Source organism: Athene noctua, chromosome 16 (assembly GCF_965140245.1).
Source record: "Athene noctua chromosome 16, bAthNoc1.hap1.1, whole genome shotgun sequence".
Taxonomy (NCBI): domain Eukaryota; kingdom Metazoa; phylum Chordata; class Aves; order Strigiformes; family Strigidae; genus Athene; species Athene noctua.
This window is the reverse complement of record NC_134052.1, coordinates 16,210,125-16,236,961: the sequence shown is the minus strand read 5'-3', so window position 1 is coordinate 16,236,961 and position 26,837 is coordinate 16,210,125. Positions and strand designations below refer to the sequence as shown.

At 65.2% G+C, this 26,837-nt stretch overlaps 2 protein-coding genes across 3 annotated transcripts; both read right to left on the bottom strand.

Annotated features, from left to right (window-relative positions):
* Positions 1-159: 159 nt before the first annotated feature.
* On the bottom strand, positions 160-9,634 carry ANGPT4 (angiopoietin 4). Of its 2 annotated transcripts, XM_074920075.1 has the most exons (10): positions 8,961-9,627; positions 5,138-5,293; positions 4,808-4,929; positions 4,260-4,492; positions 3,778-3,893; positions 3,179-3,280; positions 2,938-3,104; positions 2,054-2,184; positions 1,796-1,969; positions 160-664 (listed from the first exon to the last, which is right to left on the bottom strand). In XM_074920075.1, the coding sequence occupies exons 1-9, from the start codon at positions 9,282-9,284 to the stop codon at positions 1,809-1,811; spliced, it is 1,512 nt and encodes a 503-aa protein (XP_074776176.1). In that variant the 5' UTR covers positions 9,285-9,627; the 3' UTR covers positions 160-664; positions 1,796-1,808. The 2 variants fall into 2 exon arrangements, with proteins under 2 accessions (XP_074776176.1, XP_074776177.1); XM_074920076.1 differs by lacking the exons at positions 160-664; positions 1,796-1,969; positions 2,054-2,184 and adding an exon at positions 2,227-2,775 and having other exon boundaries at positions 8,961-9,634.
* A 2,119-nt stretch (positions 9,635-11,753) lies between these two features.
* RSPO4 (R-spondin 4) lies at positions 11,754-18,363 on the bottom strand. The gene is made up of 5 exons (XM_074920380.1): positions 18,285-18,363; positions 15,547-15,735; positions 15,093-15,236; positions 14,813-14,998; positions 11,754-11,827 (listed from the first exon to the last, which is right to left on the bottom strand). Exons 1-5 carry the CDS (start codon positions 18,361-18,363, stop codon positions 11,754-11,756), a joined length of 672 nt encoding a protein of 223 aa, XP_074776481.1.
* Between the last annotated feature and the right edge of the window lie 8,474 nt (positions 18,364-26,837).

Here is a 26,837-nt window from a genome sequence, read left to right as displayed (position 1 = left end):
CGTGCCGCTGGCAGGACACGGGGGGCCGGGGGGGGTTGGGGGGTGCCAGGGCCCGTGGCCGTTGCTGCCTGCAGTGCTGCTTGCTGAGAGCGGGGTGAGGCTCCCGGGTGCCCCCCCCCCCGCTGTATTTTCCATTTTTTAATTATTCTGCACAGCCTCGCTGATGAGCATCTTCTGGAAGTGCCAACTAGGTCACGTGCTTTAATCACTGTTAATTAGCAAACGCCCCGGGACAGCGCTGAGCGCAGGGCGTCAGGAGCCGCCGTGTGCCAGCACCCTCCCAGCGGGTCCCACACCCTGACGGGGAGGACAAAGGGTCCCTGTGTCCCCCCCCCCCAATCCGGGGTGCTGGCCCTGTCCCCCTGCAGTGGGGGCTGGCGTGAGGTGGCAGCAAAGTGTCCCCCGGTCCTTGGCTCTGCGGGGTCTCTGCTGTCACCCCCCACCCTGGCAAACCACTGCCCGGGGTGAGAGGGACCCGCTTTGGGGAGGGAGGCACGGGGGTGTCTGGGGGCTGCCACCACTGCCGCCGGTCCCCAGGCCTTGGGTACCGGTGGGACAGGGGACCCCGCGGGGCACCCCTGTCCCCCAGGGGTGAGGGTGCTGGGGGGATCTGCCACAGGGCTGTGGGGCACCTCTAGTGACAACAAGATGGGGACAGGGACACCTGCGGAAGGGTGACAGGGACAGGCTGTGACTGGGGGTCACCGAGCCCTGCCCTCACCCATGCACTGAGCTGCCCAGGGCTCAGCGTCCCCTGGGGATGCCCAGGGTCCGTCTGTCCTGCCCTGTCCCACAGCCCTTCTGCCCACCCTTCTGTCCCAGTTGCTGAAGTGGGTGGACTGGTGCCTGTCCCGAGGCAGCGGGGTTCAGGGACACCCCCACCCGCCGATGCTTGGAAAATAAATATCTCTTAGTACAAAAATAAAAACGCCTCCAGCCCAACCTCTCACAGGGCCGGGGCCGGGGGCGGGGGGGGGGGGGGGGGGGCTTCTGGGCCTAAAAGTGCCCTCAGGGTGGGTTTGCCATCTCAATGCAACCACCAGCGAGGGGTCTGGGCCCTGTTGCTCCACTCCCCCCTCCTGCACCCCCACCTCCTCCCTCCCCTGCCCCAGCTCAGAGCCCCCCCAGGACCCTTCCCACCACCTCCCGCCCCCCAGACCCACCTCAAACCGCAGCCCTGTGACCCCTCAGTTCCATCCTGCCTGTCCCAGCCATCCCCCTGCAGGGGGGTCCCCCCGGGTCCCCAAAACCTCCCCCTGCTCCTCCCACCCTCCCACCCCCCCCAGGGCCTGGAAATGCCCACCCCGGTGCTGCAAGGAGCAGTGGGGACAGTGGCTTGGGCCACGCACAGGGGTGGGGACAAGGGATGGCACCGGCCCCTGGCGCTCACAGGGACCCCCATCCCCGCCAGCTCCCCTAATCCCATGGGCAAGTGGCACCGGGGGAGCTTTGAAATGCCCCAAAACAGAGAAAAAACAAAGCCCCCACTGTGCCTTGGAGCCCGGTGGCGTGTCCAGGGGGTCCCGCAGGGTCCTGGACCCCCGACCCTGGTGCAAAAGCCCAAGGCCCCGCTGAAGGATGGGAGAGAAGCTGGGGTGGGATCGGGGGGTGTGATTTTTGTGCCAAAGCCCCTCCCCAGCCCCCCATCCCTGGCTCCAGCAGCACCAGACCCCCCCAGCACTGCCCGCGGGTCCCCCCGGCACAGCCACGGCGCCAGGCTCGCAGGAGATGGGATAAACACAAGTCAAAAAAATATAACTGGGGGAAAAACATCCCTGCCCGGCGCCCCCCCCACCTCCGTGCAGGTGTTAGAAGGCGTTGGGGCGTATCAGCATGCGGGTGCCCTTCAGGGAGTAGCTGGGCCCCTGGAAGTGGTGCCAGCGGATGCCGTTGAGCTTGCGGATGTTGTGCCGGGCCGGGTAGTAGATGCCGTTGAGGTTGGAGAGGCCGCAGGCGTCGAACCACCAGCCTGCGAGGAGGCAGCGGGGCGGGAAGGTGGCACCCTGAGCACCCAGGGGTGCCGCTTGGGTGTCCCCTCCCTCTCCCCGCTCACCTCCCGACAGCATCTGGGCGCACTTGCAGAGGCAGTTGTCGTTGTCGGCGTCGCGGGTGCTGAAGCGGGTGCCCTGCAGGGCCATGCCGCTCTGCTGCCCCGCCGTGCCGCTGTAGTTCTGCAGCGAGAGCCTGTGCCCGGGCCACCCTCAGTGCTGGGGGGTCACAAAACCCCTCGGCACTGCTCGGGGGCGTGGGTGAAGGCCGTGGGGTGCCATGAGCACAAGGGGGTGCAGGTAGAGACCCCGCAGATCCAGCTTGGCCTGGGTCTGACAGCTTGGAGGGCCTGGTCTGGGGGTCCCCAAGGGTGCGGGGGTCATGCTGTGCTGGGGCAGGGAGGACCCCCCGAGGATCCTGGGGTCCTCTGTGCTGGGGGTCGGCTCGGTGCAGGGGGTCTCCATGTCTCCAGCCCAGCACCAAAGCACCCAGCTCCCTGCCACCCCTCCTGCCCACGCTCCTGGGAGCACACACCGTCCTCTCAAACCCGGCGGCGGGAGCACAAAACCTCTCCCTGGACACCCGTGTAGCAGCCCGGCGATGCCCAGCACCCCCAGAAGTGCCTGGTGGCCACTGCTGTGTCACCCCCACTTGCCCAAGCAGCAAGTGCCCCCACTGGGATGGGAAATCCTGCTGCCTTAATGCAAATTCATGCATTAAAAATCCACTTGTGAGGAGCCCCGGGGAGAGACGGAGGAGCAGGTGGCACGGCGATGTCCCCGGTACCTGGGGAGGGGGTCTGCTCAGCCGTAACCCCACTAGGAAACCCCAGTGGGATCCCGCACCCCCCAGAACCACCCTCGCCCTGGCCACCACTGCCTGCGGGGCTCAGAGGTGGCTGCAGATGGGAAGGGCTGGGTGGCCACCGCCGTGGTGCCTCTCTCCTACCTGTAAAGCTGCCGCTCGCTCCCCAGCTGGAATTTCCCGTAGTGGGCGAAGACTTGGCCGCCCTCCCAGTCCCGCAGCTCCACGCGCAGGGCGTAGGGTGCCTGGCTCGTCAGGAGGTGCACGGCCTCGTTACCCAGCCAGTACTCGCCCGCCGCGTCCCCAAAACCCTGGGGGGGCAATGGGGTGGGTGAACGCGGGGTGGGCCCAGGGTAGCCCCTCTGCCCCCGGGGGGGGTGCAGACCTGTTTGTACTCCCTCCAGTTCCTCTGGAAGCTGAGGCTGCCGTTGACCCGGAGCTGGATGACGGTCCAGCCCCCGCGGTCGGTCTCCATGTCGCAGTACGCCTGCAGCGGGGAGAGCCGGCACGGGCTGCAGAGCGGGGCGACGAGGTGGGCAGCGGGGTGTGGGGAGGTGTGTGCCCCCCCCCGGGTTGGGTGGCTCAGCATGGGTGCTGCATGGGTGCCAGAGCTCGCCGAGGGGCTGGTGAGCGTGCGCTGTGCCCAGTGCCTGGCTGGGGTGGGGGGGGTCTCTCCCTCTGTAGCCGTGGGCAGGGGCACAGCGCTCATGGGTGGTGGGGGCCTTTAAAATCAATTTTATCCCCTGTCTGAAGGCCTGTGCAAGCCCTGCCCTCACCTGGCAGCTGCTGCCTTCACGCTCCCCCCCCCAGCCCCCTTGGCCAGATGGGGTGGGGGGCACTGCCCCGGCCAGAGGGGTTGGGATGTGCCATGCAAGAGGGACACCAATACCCACTCTGCTCTGGGGCCAGCGTGCACTGGTGGCACTGGGGTTCGGGCAGCACCCCAGGGGGGCTGCGGTGGGACCCTCTCTGGGCCACGCTCACCTTTTTGGGCTCGCTGAGGTTGGCGATGTGGAGGGTGTAGACGCCGCTGGCGTGGATGCCCGCCCGGCGCACCTCGGCACAGTCCTGGAAGAGCTGCTCCTGCCTGGGCAGGGGGGCTGCGGCAGAGGGGGGGCTGAGCCGGCAGAAACCCCGCCACTCCCACAGCCCTGCCTGGTTTTGTTGCTCTTTCCCTCTCCCTTTGGCTGCTTTTGGGCCCACGGATTATTTTTCTTTCTTCGGCGCCGTCTCCCTAGGGCTGGGTGAGGCGGCCGCGCTGCACCGGCGCTGCCGCCAGCCTAAGCCTGGGGATTTGCTGTGGCTGGGGACGGCGTCGGGCCACGGACCCTCCCCTGGGGCTCGTTTTCAGGGCGAAGTCACCCATGCCTGAGCCGAGCACAGGGCTGGCCCAGCGCCCTGGCACCCTCTCGGGAAGGGCGAGGAGCTCTCCCGCTGCCTGCACCCTGCCCGCAGCCCCGGCTCACCTCTGCCCTGGGAGACGAGGCGCACCAGGCTCTGCACTGACTCGAGGAGCTGGAGCTGCTGGCGTTGGAGCAGGCTGGTGTTGGCGCTGGTGGCCAGCAGCGACTTCTCCAGCTCCTCGATGGTGCCGCTCTGCCGGCTCACCAGCCGCTGCAGCTTCTCCTTCTCCGAGCGGGCCCCCGCCAGCTCTGCCTGGTGCTTTGTCTCCATCTCCAGCACCCGCACCTCCAGGATGCTGCAAGGGGGAGGCAGCGGTGATGGGGTGGGGGGGCCGCGGCTGTGCTGGGCAGGGACGGGTGGCAGAGCGGACCCAGCCCCAGCTGCAGGTCCCCTGACGCACCCGCCAAATCTCACCAGGCACCGCTGGAACGGGCTCCGAGAGGGGAAACCGAAGCCCAAGGGGCTGTGCAACCCCCAGGGACTCCCAGCCAAGCCCTTGGAAGAGTTCAATCCCCGGCAAAGCGCAGCCACGCTCCTGGGGTGGGATTGACCAGCCTCCCCCCAAGGCTCCGGGGGCTGTGGGGGTCCCCCGAGCCGCCCCAGGCCCTACTTGTTCCTGTTCTGCAGCTTGTGGATCTCGTTCGTCTGCAGCAGCAGCTGCTTCTCCAGCTTGGTGGTAGACAGGGAGTTCTCCTGCAGCTGCATCTCGATGCGCGATGTCTGGTTCAGCACCTGCCCCGGGAGCGTCGGCGTGAGCAGCCACGTCCCCGTGCCCCCGGGCTCGCAGCTCCCTGGCACACAACCCCGGTGCCGCCGCACGCCGCCGCGCCTCGGGGAAACACCCCGCTTTCAGCAGCAGCGCAACCGTGTCTCCCACCGCGGGCCTCGGGGGGGACACACACGTGGCCCCACGTGCTCTGCGCCCCAGCCAGCCCCTCACCTGCGCCTCCACGTCGGTGAGCTTGCGGCTCTGCTCCGCGCTCTGGTTGAGGAGGCTGCTGCCGATCTCCAGCATGGTGGCGGTTTGGTTCTGCACCGCCGTCTGCCGCAGCTGAGCCATCTCCGGCTTCATGCTCGTCTGGATGTAGCTCTCCAGCTGCGGAGGGGATAGCGGGGATGCGGTGAGTCCCCCTGTGCTCTGCAACAACCTGGAGGTGGTGTCCAGGTTTGGGCACCTCAATCCCAGAGAGATCTGGAGGGGCTGGAGCGAGGGCAGAGGAGGGCAACGAGGCTGGGGAAGGGCTGGAGAATCAATCCTGTGAGGAGGCAGGGCAGGAGCTGGGAGTGTTCAGTGTGAGGAGGAGGAGGCTGAGGGGAGCCCTCATCCCTCTCTGCAGCTCCTGCCAGGACATTGCAGAGAGGCTGGGGCTGGGCTCTGCTCCCAGGGGATCAGGGACAGGACAAGAGGGAACGGCTGGAAACTGCCCCAGGGGAGGGTCAGGCTGGGCAGGAGGAGAAAATGTTTCCCAGCAAGAGTGGTCCGAGAGTGGAACAGGCTGCCCAGGGAGGGGGAGTCCCCATCCCTGGGGGGGTTTCAGGGCCGTTGGGATGAGCTGTGGGGGATGTGGGGTAGGGGAGAACTTTGTAGAGTCGGGCTGAGGGTTGGACTCGCTGATCCCGAGGGGCTTTTCCAACCTGAATGACTCTGGGATTCTGATTTGGACACCCCGGCCGAGCCTGGCAGTGCCTGGCACAGCCCCAAGGCACGTTCTGGGAGTGTTTCACCATGGCACGACCCATTTGGGGGCCATTTGAAGCTTATTGGGAGGATGGAGCGAGCTGCTCGTGGGCTGCGCTGCCACGGGGGAGCCCCCTTGGGCACCGGCTGCCAAGATTCCGGGGCTGCGGTGCCCGCTGGGACCTGGCACGGGCTTGTGTGGGCCCAGGTCTGGGGGGAAACGGGGGCTGCTGCCGGCATTGTCACCGCCTGCCAGCCCCCAGCCACTGGTTTCCCAGGTCACGGGGAGTGGGGGGCCACCATGGGCCGGGGAAGGTGGGTGTCCGGCCCCTGGTGCTGCCCCACCACGGGGAAGCTCTCGGAGCTGGGAAGGAACCGTCTGCGGACGCAGCTGAGATGTGGCTTCCGCTTTCCCAGCCCGCGGGGCAGGCGCCTTTCCCAAAGGCTTTTCTATTTCTGGCCGCCCCGCCATGAGGTTCCCATTCGGCCCCTCCCCGGGGCGACGGCCTCGGCGGGGGCACGGTCCCTCGGCGGGGGCACGGTCCCTCGGCGGGGGCCGCGGGGAGCGGAAGGGGCCGCGCTGCCGCCCACGCTGGGAACGCAGCCCCGCACCGGGCAGCCCCCCGAGAGCGGGAGGGAACGGGGGGGCTGCCCAGCTCCCCCCCAGCCCACCGATCCCGCTCTGCCCTCGCTGTCCGGGGGGGTGCTGGCGCAGGGGGGCCGGTGCTCTGCGGGCGATGCTCGGCGCGGGAGCGCGGCGGCCGCGGGCCAGGGCACGGGGCTCTGCTCTGCACTTGTTTGCGCATGATGAAATCTCGCCGGCAGCAGCCGGGCCTCTTCCCCCCTCCCCAGACCCAGCGGCGAAGGCAGCAGCCCACCGGCAGCCCCCGCGGAGGGCAAGGGGGTGCCAGGGCTGGGCACCCCGGCTCGCCCTGCTGCACCCCACTTGCCTGGGGATTGTCCCTGGCGGGAACGTGCTCGTGGGGAGGAAGCGGGAAAGGTCGGAGAGACGCGTCTGGAAAACATTTCCCCAAACTGAGTGATTGCTGGAGAGTTTCCCTTTAACCACGTCGTTAATCTTGTTGCTTCACAGGGCTTGGGGAGGCCTTTTCTCCCTCTCAATCTTACTTCTTTTTCTTTTTTTTTTTTTTTCTTTTAAATAAACATATCTCCGAGCCCAAGGGCAGCACATACCCACGGAAAAGGTCAGGCTGGCACGGGGAGGGTAGAACGTGGCCAGAGAAATAGCCACAGCTCCCTGGGAGTGGTTGGGGCTGGGGGGACACAGCGTCCCCACCCTCGGATGGCACAGGGGACCCAAGGGGACAGGCTCTGTGCAGGGGGCGGAGGAGCCGGGGTCAACCCGTGGGTGCTGAGGCTCATCTGGGCTCAGAGGGCTCCCACCAAGAAGGGCAGAGTGATCAAGGGGGGGGTACACACCGTGGTGATATGGGTGACCCCAAAACGCTGCCTGGCAGCAGGAGGGACCCCGGCCATGCCGCTGTCCCACTGCCAGGGACCTGTTGTCCATGTCTGGATGATCCTGTGTCACCTTCCTGCAGCCTCGTTCCTCCCCTGTCCCCATCCCCATCCTGTCCCAGCATTTCGAAGCACCGACGGGGGGGTCTCCAGGGCCAGAGGTGGGGGGAAAGCCCCCCACCCCCTGCCTGCACCCCTACCCCCACACCAGGGTGATCAGCACCAGCCCTGGTGCTGCGGGTGCCCCAGAGCTGCCACCCTGCCACTGCCTCGCTGGGGACCCCCTCCTGCCCCGAGCCCCCCGCCCCAGACCTGGCGGCACCATCAAATATTTGTGTTTGAACTAAAATTAATCCCTCCACATGGGGAGGGTGAGCCAGCACCCCAGTGCTGTGGGGGGGTGTTTCTGGGGGATGTTGGGTGTTGGGGGGCTCAGGGAGCCCTGCTGGGTGCTAAGGGGGGGTGCTGCTAGTTCCGGCAGCCTTGGCAGGGCTCCCTGAGCCGGGGCAGAGCAGACGGGGATGCGACGTTGTTTACACTCTGTCCCCGAACTCGAGGCCTCTGTTGAGCCCCGGTTTGTTTGTTCAGGGCTGGAGTCCGACCAAAACAAGCCTCCATGGGCAGCTCTGGTTAAATTAGGAAAACCAAGGAACGACAGAAAAAAAATAGGTGCAAGCTGCCTCTAAACAGAGAGGGATGGGATGTGATGGGATGGGATGGGATGGGTTGGGGTGGGATGGGGTGGGATGGGATGGGGTGGGATGGGGTGGGATGGGATGGGATGGGATGTGATGGGATGCATTACTTGCTGCCCAGTGCCCCATGGCCTCATGCTCCTTGGGGCTGTGGTGTGGGGCATCGCTGCCCACAGATGCCAGATGTGCAGGGCCCTGTGCACCTGCAGTGGGACCCCAGCCCCCCACCTGGCTCAGCCATACCCGAAGGCTGCCCTCAGAGCTGGCCTGGGCACCCAGAGCACAGGGACCCCAGGGTGCAGGGACCCCTGGGGGGCAGGGACACCTGGCACAGGGCCCCCCGGGCTGTCCGGGCACAGCAGACCCAGCAGGTCCCTCAGCGATGGCGAGTCGCTGCCACTGGCCAGGTGGTGACTGACTCCGTCCCTCTGTGACACCCTGGGGCTGGCTTTCAGCAGGGCTGTGGCTCAGTGTTTTCCCAGCTTTTGAGGAATTTGTCATTTAGGATGGGTGAGGGGACAGGGGACAGCCCCACACCTCCCTGCTGCCTGCCCTGTCCCCCCCACGGGGTCCCACTCAGTCTCCCCAAGCATCAGGAACTTTTGCAAAGCCCTTAAGTGGGAAAACGATAAAGCTGGAGAGGTTTTGGTGGCCCCTGTCCCTCGGTCCCTCACTCTGCCACCTGCCAAAACCCTTCCTGAGAGCTTCCCAGCAGGGTCACATCCTGACCCAGAACGGGGAGCGCTGAGCCCCCAGGTCCCAGCCCGGCAGGGACCACGAGAAGCCGCGGCAGGGATAGGGGGGGGACACAGCCACGGCGGCAAGCGCCGGTGAGCTGCAGCACCCGCAGACAGACTGCAGCACCCACAGAGTGAGTGCAGACCCTGCCGTCCCCCCCCCTCGCACCCTACCTTCAGCAGCCACTGGGTGCTGTTCTCCAGGATCCTCTCGAGGTGCCGCAGGCGCTGGGTAGCCCCGTGGCCGACATGCGTGGTGCCAGCCGGCGAGTCCCGCTGCAGCAGCGCGTTGGCAGGGCCGGGGGCGACGGGGGCAAGAGGGCAGGGCGGCGGGTCAGCCTCGGGCAAGACGAAGGTGTAGCTGCAGTGGCCGTGCTGGACCCGGTGGTAGCGGCGGCGGCGGCCGCCCCCCTCCAGCGCCCGGCGCTGGGCTCCGGCGGCGCACAGTGCCGTCGTGGCGCAGGTCAGGGCCACGAGGCCGAGGCTGAGCGCCCGCATGGCGCGGGGGGTTCCCCCGGGATGCGCCGGCACTTCCCAGGCCGCTCTGTGCCGGGATGGGTCAGCGGGCGCTCGGCGTTGGGTCGAAACGCTGCGATTTCGGCATTTCCTCCCTCTGAGCTGCCTCTGGCCGCCCCGGCCTTTTATCGCCAGGCGGCTGCAGCCCTCGCAGGGGGAGAGGGGAAAAAAAAAAAAAAAAAAAAAAGAAGAAAAACAAAGGAAAAAATCTGTTTAAAAACAATACTTATATCTTTTTTCTCTCCTCCTAGCCCACTGCGGGGAGATCAAGTTTCACACGTGATCTATAAATGTCTCGTACACACACACACACGCTCGCACACGCTCGCACACGCAGACCCTGTCCCTCCCCCGGCTGCACGCAACCCCCAGCCCCAGCCCCCCCCCCCCCCAGCCGTTCTCTGCGCAGCTCATTGCACCTCCCAGGGTGGGCAGCACCACAACAGCAGCACCAAGTCCCCCCACCCCGCTCAGCACCCACTGGGACCCCCCCGTCCCGGGGAGCCGAGCTCCCTCCCCGCATCCCAACTATTTATAACGCTGGAGTGAGCCAGGCCTGGATTTGGCTGCTCCGGCCACAGGATGAGCCCACGGGGACCAGGATGGGGGCTGTGGCCCGGGTGGAGCTTGGCAGGACCCAGCTGGACCCTGTGCAGGCCTCGGGGTGTCCAGTGCCTGGGCTGGGGGGGTCCACGGGGGGCTGGGACAGCCACACGCCCACAGCTGGGGGTCACGGTGACGTGCTGGGTTAGATCTAGGCTGGGTCCCCCAGAAGGGGACAACCACGGCGGTGGGGCCAGATGGCAGAGGGGGGATGCCGACGTGTCTCTGGAGAGGGTGATTTTCTCCCAGCACGAGGGGGGGGCACCCAGGATGCCCGTGTGGTATCAGGCCTGGTGATGCTGCTTGCCACTTGCTCCCGCCGCTGCCTCAGGCGCCGAGTGATGCTGGAGATGCTTTAACTCAAAACTTTAAACCAGAATCTTTCCCCAGACTCCCCCCAGCCCCTCAGGGTGCTCCCCCCGTGCTGGGACCCACGCTGCGAGCACAGGAGGGGTCTGATGCTGGTGGCTGCCTTCCCCCCCCCCACACACACACAGACTTCAGGGTCTGGCAGTGGGCAGGAGGGGGTCGGGGGGGGTCACAGCTTATCCTGCACCCCTGGCAGTGCCGGATCCGCAGCGGGGCCGGGGGACGCGGGGGTAACCCAACGGCCACAGCCCCCATCCCTGCTCTGGGGCAGAAATGAAGCAAACGGGGAGGCGAGAGGCGGCCGGAGGGTTAATACATTTATTGAAGCGAACGGAGGAGCCGCGGCCGCGGGCCGGCTCGCTGCTGACACCCAGCGCTGTCACCCTGAAGGGACCGTGGCCCCCGCAGGCCCGACACCCCACTGCCAGACCTGGCCTCCCCCTGCCCAACGCTCGGAGCAGGGATGGGGGGGGCCCTGACCCTGGGAACCCCCAGGTACAGAGATGCCTGTGGCTGGGGCAGCAATTTGAGCAAAACACACGCTGTGTGCTGATGCAGCCCTCCGCGCCACGCGGACGGACGCTGTTTATTTGGCAGCCGGCTCGGAGCCACGCACCAGGCTCAGCACCCCCGGCTCGGGTCCCAGGTGACATTTGGGAGGGGGCTGCGGTGGCTGCTCCCCGCACGTCCTGGCCGGGGGATGCAGGAGGCAGCAGCATCCCCTGCCTGGGCTCGCTCCGGCAGCTGCCGTCACGGGGGGCACACCCCCTGCCCTGGACCGAACGCGGCCACGGCCACCCCAAATTCCTGAACCCGCATCCAGCCGGGGGAGAGGAGCCCCTCCAGCCCTCCACAGGAGCCTGAGGACGGCAGGATTTGGCCCGTGGCTGTGCCCATGGGGATGCTGAGCACCAGGCTGGGCTGGCATGAGCGGTCACGTAGTCCCCAGAGGGGTCCCAGCCTGGGGGTCACACCACCCTGCTGAGGATGAGGATGGGGGGCCTTATCCTGCACCCGGAGCAGCTCAGTGGCATGCTGTGCACCCCAGCACCCCACTGCGATGTCCCAGCCCTGGGGAACGGCACCCAGGCAGGCACCGGGTCCAACCCCAGGATCAACCCCCTCCCACCCGGCTGGAGCAAGGGAAGGGACCGAGCAGGCTGGGGGAGAGGGAAAAACAGAAAAATAAAGGAGCCACCCCCTCCCCGAGCCCCAGGGCATTGCTTTGGACACTGCAAATTAGATTTTCTGAAAAGGAAATGTTTTACAGGCCATAAATTGTCTCAAAAGAAAAGGGGAAGGGGGGGGGGTCTGGGGGGAAGAAAATTGTGCAATTTTTTTGTGGATGGAAAAATGGGGGCGACGCGGCCGGGGCAGTGCGGTGGGAGCCGGTCGGGAGCTCTCCGTGCCGCCGGCCAGTGGCACACAGAGATGCCAACCGGCTCCTGCCGCGCTGCCCCGGCTCCCGTGCCGGTGCGGCTAGGTACCCGCGTGCGGTTCTGTCTTCGGCTTCTTCTGTCGCTTTTTGCCTTTATTTTTGGATTCGGTTTTCTCTGGAACAGAAAAAAAAAGAGGAGAAAAGGAAGGCTCGCTCGTCGGCCGGGCAGCAGGACCCGGCCCAAGCCCCGTCCATGGGATGTGGATCCCGCATCCTGCCTCGGGTGTTAGCACAGGACCCTCTCCCCGATCTGGGGGACCCCAGAGGCCTCTCCAGGTCCCCAAACAGCAGCGTGGGTCTGTGGCGGTCCAGGTGTGCTGGTGGCATGGGCAGAGGATCCCCTGGCCAGACTCTAAATCCTGGTACCCCCAAAATCTCCAGGAATTGACTGGGGTCAACTCAACCAAAGCAGGGGGGCTGCCCAGAGAGACCCCAACTTCTCTCTGAGCAGGGACGGGGGATGTCACCCCAGATTGATGCCGTGACCCTGCCTGGCTCTGCCACGGTGCAGGATTGTGCCTCCCCTGTGGACACACCGGTGCTGCCCACCCCTGCGGGCTTGCTCAGGACCCAGCTGCCCCCCAGGAGGGTTTGGGCAGGGTGGGAAGTGGGGGGACCTCGGGGTGCCCTCCCCACACCGATGCTCCTGGCAAGGCCGACCCGCTGACAGCAGCACCAGGGACTCAGCACCGTGCGATCAGGCCGATGGGACCCAAATCTCTGCTCTGAGCCACGCTGAGCCCCCTCCAGCTGGCTGAGGGGTCAGTGCTGGGACCCCAAAGCAAGCAGGGGTGCAGGATAAGCCCCACCGTGCCGTGGGCTCCGATGGGAAGGGGAGCCCATGCTGGGGAGCAGAATGGCTGCCCAAAAACCAGGCAGCTTTGCCTCTCCTCACCCCCCCTGCGCCCACCATGTGCTCTCCTGACCCTGAGCTGGGTGACACGGGGGGGTCCGGTGCTGTTCTCCCCACACAGCCCCCCCACGAGGGGCATGGGCACTGCGGCCGGCCGGTGCTGCATGCGCCAGCGCTGTCATCGTTGATCCTTTCCGAGGGCTCCAGCTCTTTTCCTGCCCCGGCTCTGTTTTTCAGCTCTGATCTCCCAGACAGTTGCCACCCACAAAGGAGAGGGCACAGCACGAACACCAAGTGTCTGGAGAGCGCGGCAGACACACAAGGCAGATTTACAGCAGCGTGAGGGGTTTTGTGCCTCGGCCAAGCGCGGATGCTTCTCCCTTCCAGCTGCCCGGGGATGGCTCAGAAGTGGTGGCACAAATCTCTCATCACACGGTCGGGTCCCGCTGCCTTCCCCGGCTTGCCCGGGCTGGGGGTGTCTCGGCTGCATCAAGTGAACTCGTTGTCCTCCTCCAGCATCTGGATCCCATAACCCAGCACTCGGCCGGGCGGGCAGGAGCCTGGGAGCGAGGGCAGACGCACGCTCTGCCGTGGCGGGGACGCCGAGCAGCCTGCCCGGGAGACATGGAGGGGACTGCTCTGTCCTGCCCGCCCGGCCTGGGGCAGCCCCTGGGGCACTGAAGAGATCTCCCTCTACTTTTTTGGGGCCAGACCTGCCTCCGGAGCTGCTCCCAGACAGCGGCCTCGAGAGAAGAGCCCCGCCATTCCCTGAGCCCATCACCATGGCCACAGGGCTGCCGGCTCGCAGGAGCGGGTGCTTGGGTAAAGCCAGGAGGCCAAGGGCTTTTCTGGGGTGGTGTTGCCTTCCTGCTCACCTCACAAGACAGGGCACCCCCAAAGCACTGGCGCTGCGGTCCCTGCTGCCAGGACGCGCCGTGTGCCAGGCAGGGTTAGGCACAGTCACGGTGCCGTGGGCACCCATCCAGCCCCACGCCGCAGGACTCTGCGCTCCGGAGCAGCCTGTCCTCCCACGCCAAACTTGCTGCATCAAACTGTCACCAGCTCTCCGGGTTCGGAGCCGGAGCAGCCCGGCAGGGAGGGGAACATCCCCAAAATCGATGCCACCTGGCGCCCTGAAGCTGTGAGTCGGGGCCTGGGCGGGGGTGGAAATCAGCCACTCCATGCTGTCAGCAGGAAAATATTATTTATGATCGATGGTGCTGAGATGAAGCCGCTCTCCTGGCTCCCGGGCCCCAGACCCAGCACGCACATCTTCTGTTATTGCCCCTCTTTCTCCATCTTTTTTCTCTTCCCCCCCTTGCAGCCCTTTCGTGCGCCGCCCTCGGTCCCTGCCACGCTGGCGGTGCCGGCCGGCGCATCCCCCGGCACACAGCGAGCCCACAGCTCCGAGTCCCGGAGCTCGGCACCGCTGAGGCCGGCGGCGGCTCAGATCTCCTTCCAGGCCCGACAGATCGGTATCTCATGCAATCCCCCGTTCTGCCAGTTATTAAGCGGAGATTTATTAGACCAGCTTTGGTCCAGCCGGTTGCATCCAAAAATTACATCATCCGCTTCCTGGTTCCCATCACCAGCCCGGCTGGACCCCGCGCCAGGGCCGGGTGCTGTGGGAGGTGCTGGGGACCCTCGCGCCAAGGAGCCCCCAGCTCGGGGGGCCGCGGTGCTGCCGCAGGAGCAAACGTCTGGCCATAGAGGAGGACCCTGCCCTGGGGTGTCTTCCACGCCTTTGGCCATCAGAAATCCCCTGGGTGATGCCCTCCAGCTCCGCCAGCGCTCGGGGTATTTTGGGGGCTCGGAGGTTTTTGTAGGAACCTCCCCTGTGGGTCTCGGCCCGTCTCATTCACGACTGCGGTGTGGGAAGCCCCGGCCGTGACTTTCCCTTTGCGAGCGGCGGCAGGACGGGAGCCAGAGCTCGGCCGCCTCGTCCCGCCGTGACGGCTCCCGCCAGCGCCCGTCCCATCCCGGCAGTGCCGGGGGACACAGGCTGGTCCCAGGCGGCCTCGGGGGCTGCTGGATGGGAGCTGGTCCCCGCCAGCCCCGCAGCCCGCCCCAGCGCCGGGGCTGCTCAGCACATGTGCCCGAGACGGCGGCTTTCTCCAGAATCACAGAGGTACAGCCACCGGCTTCAAAACGCTGCGGAGGTGACAGCCGGGCTCGCTGGCCACCGCTGGACCACTGTCCCCCCCTCCCACGGGTCCCTCGGGACTGCACGGCGTGGTCAGTGCTCACCTCCCGGGCAGTGTTTCCTCATGCGGCACTTCCTCGTCTCCAGCAGCGCGGGGCAGGCGGCCCCCTCCTCCCGGGTGGCCCCTGGCACCTCCCGGACCCGCGTCTCCACACCCCACTTGCAGCCGCAGGTCCGGCCCTCGTGGGTGCAGGAGCTCCACTCGCTCCACGGCCCCGGCTCGCACGTCTCTGCAGGGGACAGGGGTGTGGGACGGGGACAGTGACCACACAGCGCTGGGGACATCCCCCGGGAGCGCGGGCAGGGGGGGTGGGTGCTCCTTACCTTGGCACTCACGGGTGCCGGGCTGCGCCGCGGTGCTGGGGGGGCACTGCCGAAAGCATTGGCCCTTGTGCAAGTAAAACTTGTCTTTGCACTTCATGCAGAAGTCTCTGCTGAAGCAGCTCTCGCAGCTGGGCGACCTGCACTCTGCCAGGAAGGAGGGCTGGTCACCCCGGCGAGCCCGAGGGCCGGCACGTGGCGAGCCCAGAGCTGGCAGCGGGGACCCAAAGCCCTTCTGTGGGGTCGGGGCTGCAACTCCGGGCAAGAGAAAAGGGGAGAAACCTGACGGCCCGGCTGCCCGCGGCTCTCACCGCGCTGCCCCTGGCTCCGGGCCGCCGGGGATGCTGCGGGAAACGCAGCCGTCCCCCGTCCCGTGGCGCTGGGACCCAGAGGGGGTACGGGGGGCACTGGGAGGAGCTGGGAGGGGGGTGGGGGGCCTGGTTTGCACGGGACGTACTTGTGCATCTGTTGACCTCCAGGCCCCGCACGCCGAAGTAGCCGGGGGGGCAGGTGTGGACGCACATCCCGTACTGGCGGATGCCGTCCCGCCAGATGAGCAGGAAGAGCCGGTGGTGGCAGGTGATGCAGCCGTTGTCCTCCGAGCACAGGACGCAGCCCGTGCAGTTCTCCAGCAGGCCGGCGCTCACTGCGGGCACAAAGGGGCTGGGGCACGGCTGCAGGACACGTGCACGGCACGGCCGAGGCGCCGCCGAGGGTCCCGGCCCCCATGGCAGCCCCTCGCCGGCCTGCGGGGGTGACAGTGGGACCTGTCCCCCTGCAAGCGCCTCCCACCACCCTCCGCTCCCCAGATTCCCTCACTCAGCTCAAGCATCGCCACCTCCATCGCCCCGGGGGCCGGGGCCAGGGGTTCACCCCATGCCCAGCTCTGCCCAGGGGTGCCAGCCTGAGCCCCCTCCCTACGCTCACCCCATGGGAAGCATCCCAGCGAGGGTGGAAATGCTCTGACCCTGGATTAATTAACTGATGCCTGTTCTGCATCAGGGGACAAATTGCGTTTTGGAAAGGATCAAGAGGAGCCGAGATAAGGATCTGTCTGGTTGCTCAAGAGCCTCCACGGCCTCCCTGGCTGCCTTCGCTGTGCTCCCGACCTGCGACGGGTGGGTTCTGCTCCCAGCGACAAGGACGGGGTGTCAGCCCCCCGCCGTCAGCCCGCAGAGACCCTGCCCACCGCTCCTCCTCCCCAACCCTGGGGGAAGGCAGCCCGGAGAGGTGCCCCTGTAGCTGAGCGGGCGATGGGCAGCCAAACGAGCCGAGCGCTGCCCGGCATGGACACGGGTTTCACCCCGGGAGCGATCCCCGGCACGGATCCTCTCTGGCCCCCGGGAGGTGCCAGCAGAAGGAGCCCCACGGCTGTGGCGGCCAGGGCACGGGGCTGGTGGAAAGCTCAGCTCGGTGCCGGGGAAGCGGGGGGAGATGCTGGCAGACGACACCTCACAGCCCTGCGTGCTGGTCCCCAGCGCTCCCAGTCCAAGGCAGTCCCTGGCACAGTGGTGCCAGGCTGCTGTCCCCATGCTGCCTCACCCTGGTCCCCTCACCGGGGCGCCGGGGCTCGGGCAGCAGCGCGGCGTGGCCAGGAGGCTTCGTTAGGGCCACGTCTGCTGGGAGCGCGTTAACGAAGCACCTTGGATCCATTAAGTTGTTATGGTCTCCGTTACATATTTACCCAACGCTGACAACATTTGTGTTCCTGGCTGCAGCTGGAGCAGCTTCCCTGGAGACCGGGGGATTTACGAGCCTCTTTCCCTTCCCTAATTCTTTTTGATGATTTCTTTTTTTTTTTTTTGCCGCTCTCCTTCCAACCCCCATCTGGGGCAGGGAAGGTGGGGAGCCCTGCGCAGGCTCCGGGGCCTCCTTCCCATCACCGGTTTTAGAAATAATCCCGTGGTGTGGAGCCGGCACGGCACGTGCCTCCGCCGCCGGGAGTAGCGCCGGGGAGCCGGCTGTGCCGCACGATGGGACGCGGCTCACGCCGAAACCGTGGGACTGGGGAAAATGGGGAAACTGGGGCCACGTGGTGGGTTCACCTCCCCCTGCCCAGCAGCGATTGCAGACCTGGGGCGCCGGGCCGAGCTGCCAGGCACTGGGCAGGGGGCACAGGGGGTACCGGGGTGTCTGGTAACCGGCTGGCCCAGATCAACTGCGGGGCACGGCCGGAGGCAGGTGCCGGCAGCCGTGGGTGGCCTTGGGGTGCTGCCCCATCCCTCCCAGTCCCCGGAGGCCATGCGGGCCCTTCAGCACTGGTTATACGGGGAGAGATTCAAGGCGGGGAGGTGAGACCAGAGTCCTGGGTGCTGCCAGGACCGGAGGGCCCCCTCGCATCTCGGCACACCAGGCCGCTCGGCATCACGCACCAGTGGCCAGAGCACTGGCCCCGTGGCCCCCGAGCCCCTCTCAGTGCCAGGCTGTTTCCCATCAGAGGCGTTTCGGCTGCCAGCCCGGCCACCCGCATCCCCTCACACACCCGCTGACTCTTTGACGTGTGACGGCCGCAGGGAAAGGCTGTCCAGGCTCCAACCCCCGTCCTGCCAGGTTCTGTCCCTACCCACTCCCACTCCAGTTCCAAAACCGACCTGCTCGTGGCACAGAGCCGAGCAGCAGCCCTGGCCCCATGCCCGGGTGGCATTGCCTGGTGAGGACACACGAGCGGGTGCCCGCCGGAGGGGTGCATGTGCCTCGGCACAGCCCCCGCACACATCCTGCCCTTGCCCTGGCACCGAGCAGGGCAAGGGCCGGGGCGGGGGGGCCGGGCAGTGCCTGCAGTGGCTCTGAGCATCCTTCCAGGAGGTTTTACTGCCCAGGCACTTCATGCATTAAGCAGAGAAGGGAAATCTTGGAATATCAACCCATTCTGCACTAGCCCCACTGTGCCTGGCTCTCCTGGGGTTTGTAAAACTGGTCCCTATGCCAGCCAGTGACCCCCTGTCCCCTGCCGGCCCCCAGGGCAGGGCTGGCATCGGGCAGACGATGCCGTGGGGTTGGGCATCGCCTTCTCCACGCACCCACCCTGAGCCACGCACCAAGGTGACAACGGGACCCGAGGGGCCGGGTCGCTCCTTCCAGCCCCGTTTCACAGCTCCTGCCCGCTCCGCGCAGGCAGCGCCAGGGGAGGCAGCTCCGTGTCCCCCAACTGCCCCATGGTACCTGAGCGGGACGAGCCGGCCACACTCACCGTACCTTGCTTCTTCCACCGGTTCTGCGTGAGCATTTCCATGGAGCTGATGAATAACAGCAACATGAATATTATCCACTGCATCTGGGCAGGAGTGATTTCGGGCAGGGAAGAAATCAAATCATCCAAGCGGCTGGCGGGCTCGCCTCCTGCCAGAGCCAGCCGAGGGGCGGTGGGAGGGAGGAGAGCGGCGCTGGGCTCACACCATCCCACCCCGGTGCTCCGCAGGCACGCAGCCCTGCTTTAAGGTGGCATGAGCCGGGAGCCCCGGGGAGCAGGGGGGCTGTCAGGCCAGGGGAGCGCTCATGGTGACGGGGGAAATGCCGCCTTGCTCCGGGGAGCTCTGCCTTTATAGCCGGTACCAGCCCCCTCTCCTCACCGCCCCTCTTCAAAATAGTAATAATTAAAAAAAAAAATCCCCCAGCAGCAACAAAGCAACTCGCAAACCAACTGGCTGGAGTAACCCCGCCGGAGCGCTGCAGCCGCCACCTCGGCTGGGAACCGTCCGGCTGTCCCGCCGCCGTCCGACTGTCCCGCTGCCATCCCAGCGCCGGGGTCACGGCGAAGCCCCCTGTGATTTGGGGGGGGGGGTGGGGGTGGAGTCAGGGGGGTGACGCTGCCTGAGCCAGCCCCCCCCCCCCTCCCCTGCCCCGGGCTCAGCCCCCCGCTCCCGGCCCTGGCAGCCCCGGCAGGGCTTTGGGGGGGCCGGCGGGACCCCCGGGCGCGGCTGAGCCCCGCGGCCGGCCGGGAGCCGTGGTGGGGCTCCGGCAGCTCCGGCCGCGGCTGCGGATCTGCCCTTGTTGTCCCCAGGATTTGCGGCTGACTCTGATTTTCCAAGCGCCTCGTAACTCACCTCCCTCGGAGCGGCGGGAGCTGCGCTGAGCCGAGCCGAGTTGTGCCAAGCTGAGCTGAGCCGAGCCGAGCCCGGCTGAGCCCAGCTGAGCCGCACAGAACCACGCCGAGCTGCGCTAAGCTGAGCTGCGCTGAGCCAAGCTCTGCTGAGCTGCGCTGAGCTGCTCCTGGCTCCCACGTGGCCGCCCACAGCCCTTGCCCCGTGCGGTGCTCCCCAAAACGCACCCGGGGGGCTCTCGGTGTGCCCGGAGGGGGGTGCAGGACAGGAGGGGGAAGGGGCTCGGCTGTAAAACCCCGCTCGCCAGGGACGCTCAGGTGGGACGCGGGTGCTGGCTGCGGGTCCCCGTCCCGGGAGCTCCGTGTGCTCACCCCGTCGTGCCGGCCCCGTGCCAGGAGCCGTGACCCGGAGCGCCCTGGTGACCTCCCCAAACAGGGCTCCAGGGCTACTGGCCACCGGGCACAGCAGCCCCCAGCAGTGCACCCACCCCCAGCATCAGCAGGAGCAAACCAGCGCGTTGCAGCCCCCGGAGAGGGCACAGAGGGGTTCTTGGGCACACAGGGCCCGCTGAGCACCCCGGGATGGACGCTGACCCCCCCAACCCGTCCTACACCCCAGCCAACTGCGGGGTGCAGGGAAATAAAAGGGCCAAGAACTGACTCCTACCTTTTGGGGGGAAACCCAGCGTTTTCCGAGCTGTGCTCAGGTGGCTCTGCTGCACGCAGCATCCTCGTCCACTCCACCAAGATTTGGGTTTGGATTTCAGTCCTGGCGGCTTCCAGTCGATGTGGGGAGAGGGTCTGTCTGCGTCCCTCTGGCAGGGTGCTCCGATTTCACCAGGATTTGCTCCCCCAGGCCAGGCTGGGGGCAGCTGGAGCGGGCTCATTCCCACCTCGGATGCTCCAGATCTGTTTACCTGGGAGGGGCAAAGAGGTTGGCGGACTGAGCACCAGCAAACTCATTGCACTGGGGAGAGCAGCCCACGGGGCTGCCAGTGGATGTGTCCATCAGTGTCCCGGGGCACCTGACCACGCCCAGGGGAGCCAGGGTGACTCTTCTCTCTATTCTTGGCAATTTTCCCCTCCAGCTCCCCCTCTCCCGCCCTCAGCCTCCACGAACGTCTCTCTCCACCGCTCCCACCCGGCACCACGGCGCTTCACTCCCGAAGAGTTAACGATTCAGACAACAAAGGAGCTGTTTCAGGCCCTTTGGGCCTCGCCATAACCAGAACTAATAATGGTTGGGATCACTTCAGGTTTTTTTCTAATGCCAATATGAAATAAATTGAAAAATTACCCATAAAAGGCAGGTTTGCAGCATCTGGCTCAGCCTTACTTTCCATAAACAACCAAGCCCTCAACGCGGCGTCCCCATCGTGGGCTGGGGGGGCCCGTGCGGGCACGGGCATGGTGGTGCCATCCCAGTGTGGAAGCTCAGAAAAATGTGGGTATGGCAACGGCGCTGGAGATTCTTGAGTATCCCCGAGCCACGGCTGCAGGCGGCTGCACCGGTGAGGGCTGCCCATGGCCGGGAGAGCAGCGGGTGCCTGGCTGGGCTGGCACCCTGACAGGGCTCGTGGCAGCTCCTCGCCCCGCGGCGGGGCCGCCCCAGCTCCCCAGGAGCTAATTGGGAATTTTCTTTGTCCAGACCTGGAAGGAAAACGCTGGGCCAGGGCCAGGGCAGCTCCTTGTCCCCGGTCACGCTCTCCGGGTGCTGGTGTGAGCGAGCGGATGCCAGAGTGAGCCCTGCCAGGGTGACACCCCCCCACACACTGGAGGAGCACGCTAATTAGGTGGCTCTCGTTAGCACTGGGTCCTCGGGAATGGCACGTGGTAGTTGGCTCAGCTCATCGCTGGGCTGCGCGACAGCGCGGGGGCTTTGCCAAGGTCAGCAGAAGGCGCCGGTCCCGGGTTCTCGCCGGTGGGTGCCAGGTGTCCCCGAGGCAGCAAAAAAATCCTCTCAATTTGCCTTACTTTGGCTATTTATGACTACTCCTCTGAAAATTGCAGTGGGAAGGGATGATATGTTGTCCGCTGATTAATCAGGAGCTGGTTACCCCTCTGTTGTGCCGGGAGGCGTTTCGGGGGGCTGGGGGGGGCGGGAGCTGGGTCGGCGGGGCCAGGGCGGCCACCGCGGTGACTCACGGGCGATGCCGGGGAGAAGCGAGGCCGAGCCCGCCGGCACTGCTGGCAGCTCCCGGCTCCCTCATGCAGCTCCCTCCACGCCAGCACAGAGGGAATGAAATGTTCCTCCTCTGTCTTCCAAAGCACCAGCAAGAAAGTGTCCAGGAAGATAATTTGGAAAGTTTGTTTGACACTTGAGCACGCTTTCATCTTTGGAAAAATCTTGGTGACCCTCCAAGGCAGCACCGCCTGCTTCCCGGCATGGCCTGCGCCCAGGACACACGCCCGTGGCACCATCCCAAGGGCTGCTTTTGGGGTGCCCGGGGCTCTGGAGGGGACAGTGTGGTCCTGCTGGGGCCATGGGTCAGCCAGGGATGCTGGCACTGGGATGCTGGTACCAGGGATGCTGGCACTGGGATGCTCCTGGCCAAGGCAGCAAAGCAAAAATTAAACGACTGGAGCTGGCTGGCAGCAGGGAGGAAGGACCCAGTGAGGGGCAGCAGGATGGGGGGAGCCCCCAGACAAAGGCCGGGTTTTCCCCCCGATGCAACGAGCTCCCCGCAGGCGCAGGCCCGGGAGGGATGGCTTCTCCGGAGCAGGGGCCCTCGTGCATCCCAGGCGATGAATGTGGGTTTGATCAGAGGAGGGTTTGAGCGGATGGTAGTGGATAAGGAAGAAAAATATTTGGCATTCCTCTCCCATCATAACAAGCCCAGATGCTTGGACGGTGGCAGCCCACTTCCCACAGGAATGGAAAGTCACAGCCGCTCCCCACGCCAGCTCGGCAGAGGCCCTTTCCCCCGCGCTTATGAAACCCCGGCTCCACCTCACACCGTGCCACAGCCCTCACCGGGCATCCCGCGGCACGGCCACCTCCGTCCCCCCGCTCCCCCGAGTTGGCGCTGCCCGTGACCCCCGCTCCGGGGCTGGCAGAGCTCAGTGCTCCGCAGACACGCAGGGAAATCCGCTGGGAAAGGCCGAACTGCAGATTTACTGCCCGGGCAGGAGCCTGGTGCAGCCGGACGCTCCTCCCGGCGCGTCGGCATATTGGGAACACATGGGGCAGCCAAGCCCGTGAGGGAGGGGAGCTCTGGCGAGGCCGGTGCCGAGGGGAGCCCTAATGGGAAGCAGCTCCTGCCTGGCCGGAGCTGGTGGGAGCAGCTGGGCTCCGCGTGGTGGGAGGCAGCTCCAGCCTGCCCGCAGCCCATCTCGCCGCCCCCTGTGCCGGCACACGGAGCCGGTGAGGCCCCTCGGTGCCGGGATGCCGTCGGCTCTCCCAGGCGGGAGGATGGTGTGAAGGCAGCTGACTTCAGCGCTGGTGTCAGCCAAATGTGCCGAGCAGCCTGCGGCATGCTCCCCGCACACTTGTTCTCCTCCTCCTCCTGCCTCGCTTCGGCTCGTCCTGGGTTTGTGCGGCTCACCGGTCCCGCTGCTCGCTGGGGGATGCGGCACCCTGAGAGGTTTAAGGTTTGCCGGGAGGTTTAAGGTTTGCCTTAAGTCAGATCCTTCATCCCAGAGAGAGCACCGGAGCTCCCGCTGCTCTCCTGTCAGTGCGGCTGCTCCGGCTCAGCTCCGGCCCCGGCCCCCGGTGCGGCTGCGCAGCCTCTGAGTGCTCCGGCTGCCAGAACAGAAGCAAAGCCCAAAGTCAGAATTGGTGTCGAGCGGCGCTGAAGGCCGAGGGGCGGCGGGAGGAGGAGAGGGAGCGGGAGGAGGAAAGGGAAGGCGAGCGGTGAGCTGGGAGGGAAGGTTTGGTGTCGAAACCGAATTCCTGGTCCATGCCAGCGCAGCAGATTTCCAGTGTTTATTTTATCTCTTTAGTTGAGCCCCTTTGAGGCAGAATATATTAAATGGCTTGACTTTATATAATGGAAATAATTGAAACAATACTCCTGCTTCCCAGCCGCAATTTGTCGTGATTTCAGCCAAGAGTGGCCAGCCTCCTCTAGGTGGTGGGGACAGCCGCCGCCGTCGGCGCTTGTTCGCTGGTGATTGTTGACACATGTCTGCGTCGCCTTCCAATTTCCGTACAGCTGTCAGAGCGGGAAAAACACCCCGGTGGCTCGCGCCGGACGGGCTCGGTGCCGGCGAGGGCCAACGGGCTCGCCAATGGGCTGCGGGAAGGTCATCGCCCCGGTGCTGGGACTCGTCTGCTCTAACGGGGCTGGGGATTATGGCTGAGCCGGGGTTTCTCGGGGAGAGGTGGCGTCTGGGCAGCGCCTGCAGGTAGCCGGGAGATGATGGTGGAACGGGGTGAGCCCGGGGAGGAACGAGGAACCATCACGCTTAGAGCGCGGTGTTCACTGGGAGGGTGAAGGAAGGAGATGGGCGTGAAGATTGGGGGTTGTTGAAGGTTTTATTCAACCGCTCCCCAGCAGCGGGCAGGCATCGGGGCAGGGTCTCTGAAGGAACAGCTGAGCACCATCCTCTCAGCCAATACCCGTCTCCATCCCGTGAGTGTCACCGAGACTCTGCCACCTCTCCTTGTCCGCTGAGGAGCAGCTGAGCCGGGTGGACAAAATAAAAACAAACACGATGGCGAAAAATCCCCCAGCTTGAACCTGGCCATAAACCAACCTCCCGCTCTGCAGCGCTGCAGGTGTCCTGGGGAGAGCTGACGGGGGGGTGAAGCTAAAAGCAAAAGGCAGGGAAGGTCTTCGGGGAACTGAGACACGGTCTAAAAATTGCTCAGAAATCTCTTCCTGCCAGCGCAGTGATTCCCCCCAGCTGCGCATGGCTGGGACTCGGGGAAGGTTTCTCCGAGAAAAAGTGGGGAGATGGTGCAGGGTCTGCAGCTCGGGGCAGCGGGACTGGGCTTTCAGACAGCCTGGAAATATGAAATTGCAGCATTTCTGCAGATTATTTTGCTGCCAGGGAGCCAGGATCTCCCAGGGCAGATGGGTGCTGCTGCGCCCACCCATGCCCCTTGCCCTGGGCAAAGCCAAAGCGCCGGTGAGCACGGAGCATCCTCCTCTCCGCCGGGCGCGGCTATCAGCGGCTCCTGGCTTTCCTAGCAGTGAACATCATGTGTTTGTTACTGGAACGGAGCAAGGCAGTGGTATTTTAGTAGCTGGCCCTCTTCTATTCTCTTAAGAACCGTTTGTGCCAAATTCCAATTCAATTTCTTTCAATATTTGTGCTATTTAAGGAAACTATTGAGAAAGAGAGATGGAAGCGTCAGTCAGATGGATGATCCTGGCTCCACGTGAGACAGCACTCAGAGGTCCCGCCCTTTTTCAAATAATTTTAATGTGACTACATGGTTCCCTCTTGCACATAATTCCCCAGGAGGGTAAGTCCTCTGACTCCAGTGGATGACTCTCACCAGCTGGAATTCAGCAGAAGACAAAGGGTTTGGGCAGGCTCCTGATCCTGGATGGGGAAATTCCCCCTGGCAGCTGCAGAGCCCAGGACGGGGGGGGGGGGGGTGTCCTGTGGGGGCAGCCACTCTGCTTGTGGCTCCAGCACCCGTGGCCATCACTTGCCCTCATCGTGCTGGCCCTGCACGTGCCAGCTCGTGCACATCCCGCTGGTGAGGGGACGCGGTGCAGAGGCTGGTGGTGGCCGGGGGCAAGCGGGGTCCCCGTCTGGGTGCCCCCAGGGAAGGCAAACGCCGAGTGTGTGGCTGTACGCACACCCCAGCACGGCTGCCACGGCGTGTTGCTGTGCCAGAGCTTAGTTTTTGTTTAAAATCCAGCTTCCCTGGGTCAGCTCTGGTTGCCGCCGCGGGTGCTGCTGGCTCAGTTGAAATTGGACCCGTAACAGCAAACCTGAGCCCTGCGGACCTGCTGGCAGCAGGATGCGATTTGTGCCGCGACCGAAGCCGGCGGCCCCTCTGCTCCTGCCTGTCCTCGTCAAAACCGCGGGGATGTGCTCGCGCTTTGGCCAGCAAACCAGAAGGAAACGGCATGTCCTACGGGCTGTCTACGAGTCAGCCCTTTGATCAACCCCGCTGCGCTGGCGCAGGGCCGGGAAACACCCGGGCGAGCATCCCCAGGCGCAGAAAGCCGCGGGCTGGAGCTGCCCCTGCCCTTGGCCACGCTCGGGCTCCGGGCGAGGCTTCATTTTGCGCCGTTGAGTGAAATCACCTGCTCTGCCACGGCCGTGAGGCAGCCCCAGCCCTTGGCCTCACCCATCAGCATCGCCAGGGCCGCCACGCGCCTCCCGCTGCCCGGCTCATCCTGCCCCATCCGTGGGAAGATGGGTCCCTCCTCACCCCCCCGGCTCCGTCCTCACCCCGCGGACATCCCAGCTCCTGGTCCTGCTCCCCGTGTCCACCGGGGACACGGCCCAGATCGTGGCTGCCAGCACCCCAGGGCTGGCGGCCGTGTGTCACGGTGACTTACAAAGGCTGTTCTCAGAATTAATAACAGGAGGGACACAAACTTTAATATTTCTGAAGTGAAAATAGAGTGATAATTGTATTTAGCCGACATTCAGGGAAATTATTACCACCTGGCAGCCCCATTCGTGGCTGACGTCAAAGAGCACCATAAACCACCGTGAATTTTGGAGAACACCATGAAAAAAAAAAAAAGAAAAAAAGAAGGAAAGAGCAGAAATTGCGAAGGGCAGACCTTTGTGTTAACAAAATCCCAAGGGTCAGGAGCTGTCCCAGGAGGCGGGACGGAGCCGCTCCCCCGGGTCTCTTTGCCATTAGGGGAGTTTTCCCAGAGCCAGGGGATGTGGTCCCCACAGGTCGCTTCCTCCATTGCAGGCAAAGCCATGGAGAAAAATGTTCCCCTCTCCTTTTTCTCTCTCTTTTTTTTTTTTTTTTTTCGGCCTTTTATATCCTGTTTATGCCATTAACAAATTCAATTTTCAGGAGCTGGAATAAAGACAAAGTCTGAACCGTTTAAGGGTTGCGGGCAGCTCCCCTTTTGAAGCAGACAGAGGAGGTTCAGCTTTGCCATCATCCCAAAAAGGCCTGAACCGCAGGGGGAGGAGGGAAAGGGGGTCGGGGTGGGTGAGAGGAGCCAAAGTGCTGCTGGGGAAGGTGCCAGCAGGGCCGAAGCGACCCTCGTGCTGGCCGCGAGCATCCCTGCTGCTGCAGCTGGAGGAGGGATGCCGGGGCACGGTCCTTGGCCGGTCCTCAGTGCCCACGGCCAGGCGCAGAGCTCTTGCAGCAGTCTCTGGCTCATGGAAAGAATTCTTCACTTGAGAATTTGAGCAAAAGAAGATTAAGTGAAGGAAAAACGTATGCCACGCCGTGAAAGCAGAAAAAGTACATTTCCACATAGCCCCAGCCTCCTCCTGGCCCCGCACGCACCCAGGGCGCTCTCAGCTCTCTCCTCCCCATCACATTTCGGGTATTTGTGGCTCCTCACCCGGGGGGACAGTTCTGTCCCGGCTCAGAGGGGACCGCCACAGGCAGGGATGCTGTGACCTGGTGTCCTCCTCTCGAGCGCTCCATCCATCCATCCCCACCCGGCCCTGCCTGGCCGGGAGGCTCCCAACAGCGCAGACCCGGCCACCCGTCGTGGTGGTGAAGCTCCAGCACCTCCCTGCAGGCAGAGGGTCGGTCCTGCCGTGCCCCCAGCCCTGGCCGGGGGATGCTCCGGGATGCAGAGGGTGAAGCCAGGCCCAAG

Bases quoted from the DNA above. Each gene is read 5' to 3' on its own strand.
- RSPO4 (XM_074920380.1), bottom strand. From the start codon at position 18,363: ATGCAGTGGATAATATTCATGTTGCTGTTATTCATCAGCTCCATGGAA. The intron at 15,237-15,546 runs GTACGTCCCGTG...CCTTCCTGGCAG, and splicing joins GGAGGTCAACAGATGCACAA to AGTGCAGGTCGCCCAGCTGC. The intron at 14,999-15,092 runs GTAAGGAGCACC...TGTCCCCTGCAG, and splicing joins CGGCACCCGTGAGTGCCAAG to AGACGTGCGAGCCGGGGCCG.
- ANGPT4 (XM_074920075.1), bottom strand. From the start codon at position 9,284: ATGCGGGCGCTCAGCCTCGGCCTCGTGGCCCTGACCTGCGCCACGACG. The intron at 4,493-4,807 runs GTAGGGCCTGGG...TCCCCCTTGCAG, and splicing joins AAGCTGCAGAACAGGAACAA to CATCCTGGAGGTGCGGGTGC. The intron at 1,970-2,053 runs GTGAGCGGGGAG...GCCTCCTCGCAG, and splicing joins CGCCCAGATGCTGTCGGGAG to GCTGGTGGTTCGACGCCTGC.